This window comes from Bactrocera neohumeralis, chromosome 2 (genome assembly GCF_024586455.1).
Source record: "Bactrocera neohumeralis isolate Rockhampton chromosome 2, APGP_CSIRO_Bneo_wtdbg2-racon-allhic-juicebox.fasta_v2, whole genome shotgun sequence".
Lineage (NCBI taxonomy): Eukaryota > Metazoa > Arthropoda > Insecta > Diptera > Tephritidae > Bactrocera > Bactrocera neohumeralis.
In genome coordinates this window covers 70,059,377-70,076,055 of record NC_065919.1, presented here as the reverse complement: position 1 = coordinate 70,076,055, position 16,679 = coordinate 70,059,377, and the positions used below count along the sequence as shown (strand labels likewise).

Sequence of the window (16,679 nt, the reverse complement as noted above, 5' to 3'; positions counted from 1 at the left end):
GTCACTGCATGCGCCCTCGATTTATTTGCCAAATAACTGGGTGCACACACCTATTATTCATATAGAGATATATAGATATAATCATACCTATAAAATTATCTAATTACTCATCTGATTGAAAGTGATACGAATTAACCTTTTTAACTAAAATATTATCAAGATTTTGGGACGCAAAATAATCAAAAAACAAAAAACTTCAGCAAAATGTTAACTACCATATGGTATAACATATATACTGTATTATGTGCTGCCCGCAGCTTTTGGTTTATATGATTAGTTGTTCCACAAAATGCACTCGAATATTCAAATTTTGTGCTAATTTTATGACCACAATCATTTCCGCAGTTGTTCATAAAATTGTTGATTTTGTTTGCCTTCGTTTACCCGCAGTTTTTTTTTTTCAAGTATTACCTCATGCTTATCGAAGTAAGCTCGTGGATTTGAAAACATTCGTTTTGAAAATGAACATATGCAAATGTATAGCAATCTACCGCTGAGTTCTAACATTTAAAAAAGAAAAATAATAGAAGTAGAGAATAGTAGTAGATTAGAAGAAGTCCCACTGGGCATAACAATCCCTCAATTTGAGACCGTTTTTACATAACATTTTCGAAGAGAAAATATTTTTTTTGGTAATCTTTCTCACATGAAATGTTTTTCTGTTACAAAATGTAATTTATATTTTTTTATATTATAATCCGGATATTGAGGTTTCATTCACTTGGCTCAAATCAAGTAGAACGTTCTCGGAAAAAATAACTTATTTGTAACAGAGCACTCACAAATTTTGGAAATGGTAGAGGATTTAGAAATAGGCCATGTAATTCGACACTACATCTTTCTACCATCTTTAAGGATCATTTACAGCCTGAAATAAAGTTACCAGTTGAGAGAGACTTATTGAAGAGAAGCATGAGAAAATGTACCAAGGCAGGAAATTTTTTTTTAGCATAGGCGGCAGCCTATCAAGATCAATTTTGAAAGAAGGCTTGATATCACAAATAGCCTTGGCAATATCATTCTGACAAAGACACTGCGTGCCAAAATTTACAGATGCAAATTGTTGGCAAAACAAAGTAGAAGAAGTTCCAAGCTCATCATGTACAAATTTTGATTTAAAGAATTCAGCAAAAAGTTGGAAATTTCACCATTTCACCAGGAGCGTGCCACTTATTACTACAATTTTTTAACGGCGATATTCTAACGACAAAATTCTTGAATGGATTTCCTCAAAATGGAAAAACTAAAACAGAGATGTATTTTATCATTTATTTTTTTTATATATAAAATAACTAAACTTTAAACCCATAAAATTTCTCGGTCAATATGACCCGGCATTAGTGACGTCAGGTTAACTGAGTGCTCTTCTTCTTCTTGCTGTTGTGATATTGGGTTTACTTTTGTATTTGCTGTTATTTTTTTTTATATATAAATTTTTTTGATGCGTATGCCCAGCTCTTAAACCGATGCAATGTTGTTGCTTTCTATCTTTGCAATTCAGCGATTTTATGCAATTTTATATATGTGTGTATCTTACCTCTGACAAGCTTTGAAACCTTTTTGGGAGTTGAATTCATTCATTGACAAATTTTATTCTAGACATGCATTTTTTGCCTTTATCGTAGTAGTACTGTAAAATATGCCGTATTTTCTCTTTATATTGCTCCATGTTTGCGACGCTATAACTCACGAACGACTTAAAAGAAACGACAATTATTTCATTATGAAAGGATAAAAAACCCAAAAAGGTATGTGGTAAACATATATGAAGTTTTTGACAATCTTTATTTACTTTTTAAGCTGTTATAATATATAAATTTTTGCGTATGTAGTAAAAAATGTTTTCGTTTCTATAATTCATTATATATTATATGTATATATGTATGTCTGACAAGATTTGATACCTTTTTGGGAGTTGAATTCATTCATTGACCAGTTTTCTAGACAATTTGTTGGCCATTTTAGGCGATTATATTGCAAGTTCAGTTTTATTTATTTCATTTTGGTTTATTGTGATATATGTGAAGTTAATTTATCTTTGTTAAGCTCTTATAAGCACCGGAAAATGCTGGAAAATTTAAAATTCAATAACATTGAGTTGTATTAACAGGCAACCAGATATTAATTATTTTGAAGTTTAATAATAAAATTTCACCAATTTTAATAAGTAAAAAATATTATTGAAACTTAAAAAACTGATGTGAAAACAATTAAAAAGTTAAAAAAACTAGTCTAATTTGAACAAAGTTAAAAGCTTAACTTATAAATCAGAAAATGCGTTTTTTTTGTGAAACATTTTTTGAAGAAGCATTTTATCTAATAAATAAATAAAAATAATATACAAATGCAGAATTATTCATTTTGAAAACTTTCGGATTCCTTTGATCCCGTAGTCGATCTTCCGGAGAAACTACGAAAAAAGAGTCTTCTTAAAATTATGTCAAATCAAAAATTCAAACAAGTAAGGAAGGGCTGAGTTCGTTCTATCATTCTGTACTCATGCAAGTTACGAGGATCAAAGCCGGCGAAATACTTTAAAAGCTCGAGAATTTCGACTGGTAACTAGCAAATGACGCGCGTAATGGATTGCTTCAAGGCCTAAATCGAAGCGAGATTGTCCGCATAAACTTTAGACTTTACATATTCCCACAGAAAAAAGTTTAGCGGTGTGATATCACACGATCTTATTGGTCAATCGACCGGCGATCTGCTTATCGAAGTGTTCTCTCATTAAATCCATTGATTGTTGGAAAGGGGGAAAGGGTGCCGTCTTGTTGAAACAAAATGTCGCTGAGATCACGAGCATGCTTACATACCTATTGAGTCAGAAACGGGCCTTATCCCTGAACAAAATTTGGCTCGAACACGTCGGATCTTCTGGGAACTTTTCAAAATCACATAGCTTCAGTTCTTGCACTATCTGTATTTTGTACGCTTTCAACTTAAGACTTCGACGTAAAATGTGCCAAATCGTTCTATACGTCAATCCAAGTTGCTGCGAACGGTGCTGAATCGACTCTCCACGGTCTTTGTGTACACACTTAGATACGGCTGCTATATTTTCTTCACTGTTCATAATATGCAAAGTATGCTTTGTATTTCCATAGAAGTATAGCTTCGAACAAAATTAAATTTATGTTATTCTTAAAAAAACATAAAATTACATTATTTCCCAAAACCAAATGCATAAGCGGCATGTCACGTCTGCTTGTGAAATAAAATCGTTTAATCTTCAAGGTTGCTTGCCATTTATTGGGCTTTCCCCTAAGGTAATTGACTCGAAGCATTTTCTTCAATATCTACAATTTGGTTTCTTTTCTAGCTTAATTATAAATGAAAAATTGTTTATTAACATATGCACATAATAAGCTTTCCCACGCAGCTTAGTTAATTAAGTAAATACCATAAATTCATATATGTAATGTATGTTGTTGTCTACCTCTGCACAGGTTTCAACGCAACTAAATGAAGATCCCAAAAAAATATTTTTTTTTGTTTCAAACAAATAAACAAACAAACCAATGAACAGAAGAAATTTTGAAATCTATTTTGAGAACCCGGTTTTCCAGCTTGTGCCCAGTGAATCAGCGAACTTTGTTTATGCGAACGGCACAAGCCAACAGCTCATTAAATTTTCAGCACACATGCTGGCCACACACCAACAATTGTATTCATAGATACAAGTATGTTTGTATATTAATATGAAGTCTAAAGGTGTTTCGGAAAAGCGGGATCTTCGGAGAAAGTCAGGTTATTGACAAAGACGCAGGAGAAAAAATGACGAATATTATTTTTAGCATCAGAAAAATAATATAATTGAAGTACATTATTGAAAACATCTGGTGTAGGCGGACCGTTCCTTAGAACACAAAAGCAATTTTGAGGTAAAGATTTTGACACGCGTTGACAGTCACGTAAAGTTATTATGGTGAATTGTTTATTGTGTTCAGATATTGGTTGAATAAGAAGAGAAAATTGATTTTACCGCATAAATTCTAAAAATTGATTTTCCCATATGAATCCTTAAAAAGTAGTTGTATAGTTATATTTTTTTATGAATTCTTTCTAAAAAATTTATTTGAATAAAATGGAAATTTGGAGTCTTTCGAACCATCCAAAAAAGTATGTTATAATTTTTTGCGATTGATTGATCTCCTAGTTCCCACTTTTTATATACTACTGTGATCAAAAAACAGTAAGACTTTTTATTCGTCGAAATAGTTTGACCAATGATAACGATGTCATCGGTCTAGGTCTGCAGTTGTACTCTCTTGTAGTAGATTGTACTTTCTCTATTCAGCTCTGCAGCTCGAATTATTTTCTACTGCAGCAGATTGAAGAAGTCCCACGAGAGAGAGTCACCTTGTTTGAAACCTCGTTTGGTATCGAACGGCACGGAGAGGTTCTTCCCGGTCCTGACGAAGCTTTTGGTATTGCTCAAGGTCAGTTTACACAGCCGTATTAGTTTTGCGGGGATACCAAATTCAGACATCGCGGCATAAAGTTAGCTCCATTTCGTGCTGTCAGAAATAGTCTTGAAATCGGCGAAGAGGTGTTGTGTGTTGATCCTCTTTTTACGGGTATTTTCCAAGATTTTTCACACAATGAATAACTGGTCATTGTTGATTTTTCAGGCTTGAAATCACAGATAAGGTACAATCAGTTTGTTGTCGTTTGTTTGTTTTTGTGGATTGGTTAGAGCGCACTTACATTCCAATCGTCGTGCATGCTTTCGTCCGACCATATTTTAGAAAGAAGCTGAGGTATGCTCTTTATCAGTTCTTCGTCGCCGTATTTGAGTTGCTCGGTCGGCAAACCATCGGCCTCCGCCGTTTTGTTGTTCTTTAGACAGGTAATTGGTATTCGAACTTCTTCATAGTCATCGATTGCGGAATCAGGTTCAATATCTCCTGATGTTATGCTTTCACTGCCATTCAGCCGGCCGAAGAAGTGTCCCCTTCATTATTTCAGTTGGTCATCTCTCATGTCATCAGTCGCTAGACCGCCTCTGTGGGTTCAACAAGAGTATGCTCCGTTCTTGAAACTACTTGTTAGTCACCGCATCTCTTGGTAGAATTTTCGTGCATTACCCCTGTCGGCCAACTTGTTAAGCTCTTCGTATTCACGGCTTCACTTTTTTGTCTGCAAATGCGTATTGCTTATCTATTCAACTCTCGATATCTAGCCCATTCCGCACGTGTTGTGGTCGATTGTTACGTTGCGAGATAGGCAGTTTGTTTTCTCTCCACTGTGACACGGCACTCCTCATCGTACCAGCTCTTTTTTGCCTTTTCCAAAAACTAAAGGTTTTATTTGCAGCTGACCATAAGGAGCTAGAAATGCCGTTCCACAGTTCCTTTATACCCAGTTGGTGATCAGTGCTCTCAGAGAGCATATGTGCAAATCGAGTAGAAAATCGATCGTCTATCACAACATGATCGATCTGGTTGGTGAGTTTTCAATTCGGAGACAGTCAGGTAGCTTGATGAATTATTCTATGCTGGAATCTAGTGCTATAGATAACCATATTTCTGGCCCCGTCGAAGTCGATGAGCCTCAAACCATTTGGGGATGTTTCATCATGGAGGTTGAATTTACCGAACGTTGTGCAAAATATACCTTCTTTTCCCACCCTCAAAGTTGCCAAGCACGATTTTGTCATTGTGTGGGGGTGCAGCTCTCATAGGTGCGTTCCAAGCGCTCAAAGAAGACATCTTTTTTAAAAATATATATCACTACATTTTTCGGTTTGAATGAAAAACCTACTTTTCGATCATAACCTCAAAATAAAATAAATAGTTATTATATTCGATAACACATATTGTTCGAAAATTGCTTACAAATGTGATCAGATTTGTACTTAGAACCATTTAAGAATCATACAAAGTAAATAAAATCGCGAAACAGATACTAAAATAACAAGAGATATATGTACACATACAACTTTCATACAATGTATCAGCAGTCTGGTACAAAATTTTCCCCAAACAACCAGAACAATGGCATGCGATATGCGAAAATCCTCGCGGCATAATTTGGCACTATTTAACAGAAAACAAATAACAAAAAAAAAAGCAACAAACCGCAAAAAATATGCGAAATGCCGATCCATATGTAAATACTATATACTCGTCAAACTCGTGCATGAATATATACATATGTACATATGTATATGAGCTTCAGGCGGTGGCAGCTGATGATTTCATCGAGGCGTGTGCGCGCGTTTCTCATATCATGAGGAAAATCGATAAATGTCAAAATTTCACTTTCATGAAAAGTCACACTTACGCACACACATACCTACACTTTAGTTGGCTCAAAGTGGCAGCTGCCAGTCGTTGTCGTCGGCGCGTTCATTTAAAGTGTCTATAAAAAGTGCCGGTCAGACGTTGAGCCATTTATTTGTTTAAAGGCAATTAAATCAAATTTTAATGATCATACACACACAGTACATACATACATAGCAATATAGTTTTTGGTTTAGCACATATAAATTCCGACATTTTTCCGATAATTAACTTTAATATTTAAAGCGTAAATAGCGCGTTTTCATTTTTCGCCAATTATTCATGTATTTTTAATATTTTTTTTTTTTATTTTTTTATTTTTAATATTTTTTTATTTATTTTTTATTTTTTCCAGTTTTGTTTTACGCGTTTCGCTTTAGCCTTGACAGTCACAAGCTATTAGAGCGCGTAGAAAAAATATAAATAAGCTCAGCAAAGCAGCCAACAGCTGTTGATTCTGCCTAAAAGTTTGTGCAGTAGTGAGAAGAGAGCAACAACAATGGAGCCGGTTATAAACAAAGCTTTTGTTAATGCAGGTCAGAAGCCTGGTGTGGAAATCTGGCGAATTGAGGTGAGTAAATGCATGAGCACAGTTGAAACATGGATAATCTACGAAAAATAACATAAATGAAAAAGGAAATAGAAAGAAATGAAATTTTCCTGCATGTTTGATAGTGATTAGAATAAATAAGCGAAGGAAAAGTTCATACATAGCTCACGATAAAATTTTGCAGACATAAAAATTTGCAAATTCTGAATAGAGAAGAAATATAAAGTCTGGCACTAACGACTAAAATGAAGGGTAGAATACCCTAAAAGGTATATATATACAATTGTATGTATTTATGAAGGGTGATCGAAAATTTGACTTCAATACGTCTGATCTTCTTGCAAATTTTCATGAGCACATAGAGCGAAGTGATATTGCTTGGGAAGTTCAAGCGGCTTCTGTTCTTTCACAAGCTGTATTTTCAATTTAAGATCCCAACGTAAAGTGCGCCAAGTCGTTTCATACGTCAGTCCGAGTTGCCGCGAACGGCGCCGAATCGACTCTCCACGATGTACACTTTAAGCTACGGCTGCTATATTTTCTTCACTGCGTGCTGAACGTGGTCGTATATTATCTAATAATGAATACTGGGTCTCAAGATGGGTGATGGTGTTGCGAATAGTACGCTCAATAGGCCGATTATGCTAACCATAAGTTGAGCGAAGCGCGCGGAACGAAATTTTTACAGAACGAAAAAAGTACGTCTACTTGGATCGCCTGTTACAATGATCAGCGTCAGAACGGAGTCGATTTAGCTTTGTCCATCTGGATGTCTGTATATACGTTAGTTAGCATCTTAGTTCTTTTCTCTCCAAGAAGCTTCCATATAAACTTACTGATGAAAATCAAGTTTATGACAACACTATAAACAATTTATTAAATTTTCGGAGTTTGTAGTATTTATTTAGTTTTTAAATTGGAAGACACACAAGCTTTGATTCCACTTGAACTGTTGGCCGCCAGTAGCTTATGGTTCCTCGCCCTTAGTTCAGATTCCGCTACTACTCAGCTACGGCTCTTGGCTTAGGATAATATTAGACCTCCTCATACAACTGCTCGAAATTGAAGCAGAGTCGTCAGTCGACGATCTGTTTCCAGTGCTCGCTGGGTTCGAAAGGTATGAGTCCACTTCCATGCCCATTTAGGCTTCAGTTCCCTTCTATCCTCTCGCTCTTGGAGGTTACGGGACATCCACCTAAGCATTGGTAGCGAAAATCCTAAGCACCACTCTCTAAGAAATCAAAACTGATGGTATTCTTTGAGTCCGTAAGAGAACCGACTCCTTGTTCTAAAGAATTAGCACCTGTCGATATGGATAATCGGATATCTTGAGCCATATGAGTCGCGAGTTGTGAGAAATGGCAGTCCCGCAACATCTCCTCTATCTCCTCAGGAGTGGAAGGTTCAGAAGGAAGCTAGAAGCCAACACGCGGGCGTCGAGTGGGTCAGAGATCAATACTCGTAGAGACATTAAAATATGACTTTTATTTCGACTCGAGCAAATCTTTTTACCAAGCAGTGTTAAGGTTCATAAAGTCCGAGAAAGGAATGAATATCTTAAAAATGAACGTAAGAATTAGAATATATACAACTCCTAATTTACCCAATTTAAGTTTTCATTTGCTCCATTTTCACCACACTGGATTAATAAAATACTAAAATTCTTCGTCAAGTGGTGCGTCTGCCGCTATATGCCGCGTTGGAACACAACTAAGTCCCAACTAATGCTCAATCGACTACTTATACACATACTACTTATATAGACATGTATGTGTGGGCGTAGAAGCCCTTAATCTGAACGCCGCCATCAAACAGTCTACCACTCTTATTCCAGCTAAATCCTCAACATGCGTGCATTTGGATGTGTGTGTGCATGATCATGCAGCTAAATGCAGCTTATGGCGACTGAATAGGCGGTCACAGGACAGGAATTCACAAGCTCATTCGCTGGCATTAAGCTGTGGTCATCAATGTCATGTCGTAACACCCAAACAACCGTTTTCACCATACAAATGGCTGGTTAACCGTGCTTGCGTGTGTGTGTGAGTGCTAGTGAGGATGTGTTTTAAAGTGGTGGAGGGTGTGCAGAAAAACATTTGAATGCATTTCCAGGGTGCACTCATTAATATTCCTGCGCGTGTGTGTGTGCAAAAGATAAAAAAATCACAAAAATGCTCGCCAGCGCTTGGCACTCACATACTTTCAAATGTATGCATGTCTCTATCTATATGTATGTGTGTTTGTGTTCCTCAAATAAATAGTCGAGCAAACAAAGAAATGCTTTTACTATGGGAATCCGCTTTATATTACACAAATGCCATTTTAAATAAAAAGCGACGGTCTGTCTGCTTAGGGAAAGGGGGGATTAGAAAACTGTGCGGATAATACACAGAATGACTGGTGTGTTTTTGATCCAGCCCGATGCTTTGTTTCCCCAACCATTTTGTAATGACATTGAAAACTGCACTTGAGTGTGAACTCAGGACCACACATTTATACGCAAATATGTAGATACATAATAATGAACACATATACATATGTATATATATTGTCTATAAATGACCGACGATTACGTAACAGCAGTTTACTTTGCAGTTTGCATTCACCATGACGGCAAAATTCAGCATCAGCAACCCGATGATTATACATCCATATACCTTCTTCACTAACAATATGCCTTCGCGTCACTATAAATCAGCTGATAATACTTATGTGCTAGCATACATACATATGTACCCACAAATTTGCGTTCACATGCCCTGAATACTGGAGTTATGGCTGGAATGCTATTTCTACTTCCCCTATGCATCACTTGGTTACCAATTGACTAAGTTACAGTTAATTTCCAACACGTTTCGACTTCCATGTACAAAGTTTTGAAAGGTTTTCCCGATTCCAGCCTACATTTCCTTCGAACTTAGGTTCTTCTTCGCGTCCGCGATTATGATTTTAAACTCCAGAGTCATTTAGTACATAATGTACATTTCTAGCTCTTCCTATGTTCAAAAAGACGACAGGCAGTGCTTAAAAATCATGTTTCGTTAGTAAAGAAGTAAAAACAAATATGGGTCTTGTCGATTTCATCTAACGTATATTTAACTTTTATAGAACCCACCGATAAAATAGAATCTTGTTCTTATTTTTTTTGGGTGCTCATGCTATTAAGATAATACACCTTGTCTCAAAATATACTCAGCCCATTACAGTGACGTTCCTCATCTTTCTTTATTTCATATGCTTCTCTTTCGAAGAGTTCATATATTCCTCGAAGCATGAGTCACAAAGGGAATAATTATATTTTTCATGGTATTTTGTTAACATCTTCCATCTTAACATCTTAAAATAATCAAGATATACTCGTACTTGTATATAATTTAAATACGCAGGGTTGGAAATTAACTATGCCTTTCCTGTCATCCAGCACAGCATCCAATACTTATCGAAGCTGCTGTGTACCTATAATCCAATAAATATTTTCATTGTTCTTCGAGCTTTCTAAAAACTTTAATTTAACATCGCTCATTTAGGTATTTTTGATACAAAAATCTTTGATAATTTTGAAAAATATGGTAGTTCTAGAAGACTAACTTCGATTTCGATAATAACCAAGGCGATTCCAATGGTTGGGTAGATACGAAAGAGTATGAGGTTTCTAAAATTCACAAAATTGGATATTTTCAGTTTTTTGGGTCTTTGACTATTATTTCTTAACCCCTTCACAAATCGACTGTTAATTGGAAATTGAAACCATACCTTTAAGTTTTTGTAAGTTGGATTACTAAAGGGTGACACATTTCAAGGTGCCCTAATTTTTTAAAGAAAAAACAGAAAAATTTCAAACTTATTGAAGAATGTTTATTATCATTCGAAAGAATATCATATTTTTGAAGATTGTCTCTTTCAAATGTTGGCCACGGCTACGTCTCAAATGGTCATTCCGTTTAGTCCAAATTTCGATGACACGTTCAAGCAGTTCGACTGTTAGCTGGCGAATGACATGCGTGAAGTTTTGCTCCATGAACTGAATCGACGTGCGATTGTCCGCATAGACTTTAGACTTTACATATCCCCACAGGAAAAACTCTAACGGTGTGATATCACACGATCTTGGTGATCAATTGACCGACCCAAAACGTGCAATTATCTGCACACCGAAGTGTTCTCTCAATAAAGCTATTGATTGATGAGATATGTGGGAAGTGGCGGCGTCTTGTTGAAACATAATGTCGCCCAGATCGCAAGCTTCAATTTCAGGCATCAAATAGTCGGTTATCATGGCGCGATTACGGTTGCCAAACCAAACCAAACTGTTATCTTTCCTGGATGAAAAGGCAGCTCTTGAATCTCTTCAAACCAGCCATTGGCTTGAATACATCGTATCTTCTTGGAACTTTTTAAGGTCGAGCGGCTTCAGTTCTTGCATAAGCTATATTTTGTACGCTTTCAATTTAAGATCACGACGTAAAATGCGCCAAGTCGTTCCATACGTCAACCCGAGTTGCTGCGAACTGCGCCGCAGCGACTCTCCACGGTCTTCGTGTACACTCTCAGCTGTGGCTGCTATATTCTCTTCACTGTGCGTGCTGAACGTGGTTTATTCGGTCGAATATTATCCAATAATGAATGCTTCCTCTCAAGATGGATGGTGTTACGAATAGTACGCTCAGTAGGCCGATTATGTTGACCATAAGTTGAGCGAAACACATTCTTTACAGAACGTGAATTTTCAACATAGTTCCTTTGAATGGGTGATAGTTAAGGTTTTTGCAATATTCGTAGCAAAGATTTTCACCACTTTCCTAGTTCCACAGTTGAAGGCTCCTGAAAGGTTGAAAGAACGGCTGAGAGCTTAGTATTGTATGTTTGTTTGAATTATTCAACTGTTTTTCAAAAGAAAATTGTCTTAAATATTTTTTTGCTCAGAACATGTTCTTTGTTCGCTATGAAATTTGAACTCGTTGTCCAACAAGCACTGTCACCCATTTAAGCGACTTGGGTAGGGCACTAAAGTATGTACATATATATGTATGTATGAATGTACACGATGTCACTTGTTGCTTTCAGTACACATATAAGGAAGTATATGTAGCTGTAGAAAGGATATCATCATTGCGGCAACTATGTATACAGTCCGTATATGATTTACGCACCGTTGCAGCTCTTTGGCTCCAGTAAGCTGATGACGAATGTTGGACGACTTGACAGCGCACCCACAATATACGCATACCCACACATATTATTATGATTATTTTTAAAAAGTATACATATGTTTGGATATATGTATGTGCGCATATGTACTTTTGTACTTTTATTTTCATTCCCATAATATTAATCATGTTTTTCTTGGTTCGACTTAAAACTTAATTATACTCCTGCGGCCGTGATAACTCATGACCAACAACAACCGCATGTTTCTGTGTATATGTATGCATGTATGTATATGTGCATATGTAAATATAAATTTATAAATGCAAGTGAGCTCGACAGATAGTCGTACTTATGCGCTACTTACACTTGAGTCCAGCGCGCTCTCATCTGGTTTCGCACATATTTGCATTTTATATCCTGGCACCATGCGAATGCGCGCACCGTGGAAATCGTAAATACGCTTGAACGCTTAATGTGTTATGTGCGCGCTGACGCCACTGCCCCCGCCACTGCCAACGCCAACGCCAGTGCCAGCGTCAGTGCCAGCGTGTGTGCCAATGCGGATTCGCCATGAGTGGTAATAAAATTATCTGTTAATAACTGCCGTTGCCCTTTGGTTACTCTGTGGGATGGCAGAAGCTGAAAGGACGGTCATTCGAACGCTTGATTACCTTGACTACTCGTATTTTTCCAGCTACTTATTTACTTATTACACGTTTTACATGTGCACATATATGTGTACTTGCGCGTGTCCTGCATTTTATAGGACATAGGGTAATTGCAAAGGACGTGATTCCCAATTAATGATCGTAAGATTTAACACTTTAATACAATTCGGTAATGAGGACTCGCGATTTTCGTACTATTTTCGTAGGAGCATACAATAATTTTTACGTGCAGAAATTTGTAATTTGTTCAAGAAAGCTCTCTTAAAGTAAATTTGGAAAATATTATCATATTAGTAGCTTTATAGCTATTAAATAGTGCTCCTTTTATGTTAAGTGGTTTTCTCATCATATTCACGCCTTTTCTTCTTTTTAAGAGAAAGGTATACACATGCACATCATTTGGCCGATGAAATCTTATTTGAAAGCTCTTAACCGCTTTACTGTCGATTAAGAAACACCCTGCAATGACAATTCGAACGTTTTTTAGTTTGTTATAGAAAGGTTTACAAGCATTGGTGTTCGATGAAAGCGCTTTCGAGAGCTTTTTAAAGCTTTCCTGTATTAAATATATCCTCAAATTAACTATTTGATTGATTATTGGAATTCTTGGCAACAGACATTCACGCAACATATATATTTTTGTGAAGTTTTTACTTATAGCGCAACATTGTTGACCGGTGAAAGCTCCTGTGAAATTTTAGAATTTTTGCTGCTGCTGAAGTTGAAGGATGCGGATAAAAATAGTCCTATTATAGAACGACGTCTATGAAAAGCGTTAAGATTTGACATTGCTGTTCTAGTGAGAACAGTTAGCAGAACATTTTGTTCTTATTTTGTGATTTCAGCTTTCATATAATATCTGCTTTAGACGCGCCATTTTTCTCGCCATCTTCGCGCGTTGCTCTCTAATTGAAAATATTACATGTAAAGGCAACAACAAAGAATTCTACAAATATGCGGATATCTCTTTAATGTGGTATAACTTCTATCCTGTTTGGTTTGTCAACAGTTTACTCTTGTGAATGGTATATATGACAAATGAAAATACCAATTTTATTTTATTCCTTGATTTTAAATACTTAAGGCTCAAAATCAGTTTTAATCCGGATCGTTTTCAAGTTGTTGCTCAGCACAATTCAGGAACATACGAGGATTCTGGTGGTCAATATGATCTTGTAAGGATATAGACCAAGATCTTTTCGCAACATTCGCCACAACGACGTCACAGAGATGCCCAACGCTTGAGAACGACATGTATGAGTCTGATTTGAAGTCTTCCTCAATTGATGCGCTAGCAGCGGCAATATTCTTGACACTACGGGCACTTCTTTATCTCAGTACTGTGCCTGTGAATTAAAATTTTTCCACTAGACCCTCAATTGTTGATCTAACAAGAAGATTATGACGACCATAAATTAGACGTAGCGCTCTTAAAGTTGGGGCCACTGACTCCGAATTTCGATTGTAAATTTTAATAATTTCGGATCGTTGTTGGATCGTATATCCCTACAAATGGCAAAACTTAGTGAAGAGTCATGCCAAAAAATATGGCGTCGTTTGCTCTCCCTATCGGTCTATTTTTGTCCCTATTGAAAAACCCATTAGTTTTTAGAAAATAAAACTGAGACCTTATTGAAAAATTTTTTGACTTGAAAAAAAGGTATTTCTCCCATAAGAGAACAAGCCAGCGCAGGGTTTCACCAGTTTTGCTTATCTGTTTGAACTCTTGTACGCTTGGCGAAGCTAATAACTTATAAAGTGATTATAACCATTAAATTAAAAAAACTGTAGAGGAATGAAATTAAAAATTTAATTTATTTTGTTTTAAAATTTTGACTTTCAACTTTTTATGAATATTTATTTTTATAAGAAATTCAACACTTTATGGTTTTTCTTTTTTAAAAAATTTCACATTCTTCAAAATGGACAATAAATCAGCGTGAACAATGTGTGTGGGCCTTTTGAAAATACCGTACCATTGTATTGAAAAATCGTCAAACATTATAAGCATATAAATAAATATATATTATATAATTGTACACACGCTAATATGTGTATATATACTTATAAATATTAAAGTGCATATACTTTTGTTGAAAATATCTAGTGCAACGCACCAAATTAGCGGGAAATGGCTGCTGAGAATTCGAGTCTTTTCAGAAACAAAATTAAATTTTTATTGACAGACATAAAAATTTCATTTTGCTTTTGTAAATAATACATACATACATATATATTGTAGATGCATGTTTGTTGTATATATACATTTGCGAAAATAACAACAAAATCTGCTCTTCTATACATATGGGTCCATGGGTAAGTGAGTGAATATATAGCAGTATCAAAGTGTTGTCGCTTTTCCAAACAAACATTTCATGACACACTTGCAAAATTGCTATAAAAATGTATACACACATACGAAAAAACATATGCATATATATATGTATGAAAATATATAGAAATGTTTAATTGATCTTCTCAGAAAATCAAATTTTTCTGTTGCAAATTGTTTGTGTATTTTTTTAACCAACTTCAAAGGCATATTTTGAGTTGACGTCAATGCATTTCATTGCACTACCTTGTTTATATCAGGTATAAAAAATAGCATTGTACAAGTGTAATTTTTCGTTTATGATTTCTTAGCTTAATATAATTTATAAATATAAAGTCATTGTCTTCGAGTTACGAGAACGGAAAAGAAACAGCTCCAAGCACGAGTACGAGTAGTAAAGGTTTAAAAAAATCGTAGAGATAAATATTTTGATTGAAAGTATTTACAAGTATAACTGCAGTTTTTTTGGTTTCCAAATAAAAAATGAAGTTTGAAAAGCAATTTCAAGAAGGTCGGAAAGACGATGCCTCCCTCTAGACGGCCCAGTGCGGCGAAATTTAGTGAAAGTAGAGAAAAGAAAAAGACTTTAGTGAAGGAGAGAGAGCGAAATGTGAATTGTTGTGTAGACGTATATACCATAATATCCAAGAGAGTTAGCTTTAAAAAAGTATACAAACCCTTACATTTCATATATGATCAGCATCTTTGGCTGGAATAATTTTTAAAAGTTGTGACGGTTTATTTCTAAATCTAGTCTTCTTTGTGTTACATAGTATATAGGACAGAGATATCAGCCACATTTTTCGCTTACAGCTAAAAAAAACAGATTTTTAGAACTGAATTTTAAACAATTATAGAGTAATTTTTGGGCACCCTTGCATACATGGAAAGGTACTACCTGGTGCGTTATATTTGCTGAAGGCATTATTTATCTTGTGTTTCATTTCCTATAATAAATCTAAAATATTAGATTTAGTAAGTAACAGATATTACCATGCAGGTTGGTGTGTTTTTCTTAAGGATGTTCCGAAATTAAATGAGATTTTAGACAAGGCGACTGCGTTTCGTGCCACTCCTTCAAACTACTCTTGGAGAAAATAATTCGAGCCGTAGAACTAAATAAAGAAGATACCATCTTCTATAAGAGTGTACAGCATCGAAATTCAACGCAGAATAACACTTACTAACAGGTGCTACTTCGGACTGAGTAGGCAATTGAGAAGTAAAGAATGAATAAAAACCAAATTCTATAAATCACTCATTATTCCCGTCGTGCTAAATGGTGCAGAGACATGGACGATGACAACATCTGATGAGTCGACGTTACGAGATTTCGATAGAAAGGTTCTGCAGAAGATTGATGATTCTTTGTACTACGGCGAATATCGCATTCGATAGAACGATGAGCTGTATGAGATATACGACAACATTGACATACTTGTAGTTCAGCGAATTAAAAGACAGCGGCTATGTTGGCTAGGTCATGTCGTCCAACTGGACGAAAACACTCCAGCTCTGAAAGCATTCGACGTAGTATCCGCGGGGAAAGCAGAGGAAAAGGAAGAGCTTCATTCCGTTGGAAAGTCCAGGTGGAGAAGGGCCTGGCTAGGCTTGAAATCTAAAATTAAGAAGAAAAAACTTCAATAAAACTGTCGACACCTGATTTATCAGTTTGCAAATTTTTCCAGCTTCTA

The 16,679-nt window shown here is 35.8% G+C and overlaps 1 protein-coding gene across 3 annotated transcripts in view; it reads left to right on the top strand.

Annotated features, from left to right (window-relative positions):
• LOC126758099 (gelsolin-like) overlaps positions 1 to 16,679 on the top strand; it is a 127,416-nt gene that overhangs the window by 86,054 nt on the left and 24,683 nt on the right. For 2 of the 3 annotated variants that reach the window (XM_050472149.1, XM_050472133.1), the window contains exon 2: positions 6,643 to 6,858. In XM_050472149.1, coding sequence (XP_050328106.1) covers positions 6,787 to 6,858 — 72 coding nt within the window. In that variant the 5' untranslated portion in view covers positions 6,643 to 6,786. Of the gene's footprint in view, positions 1 to 6,427; positions 6,449 to 6,642; positions 6,859 to 16,679 lie in introns of those variants that run through there. The other variant, XM_050472141.1, reaches the window with a different exon arrangement.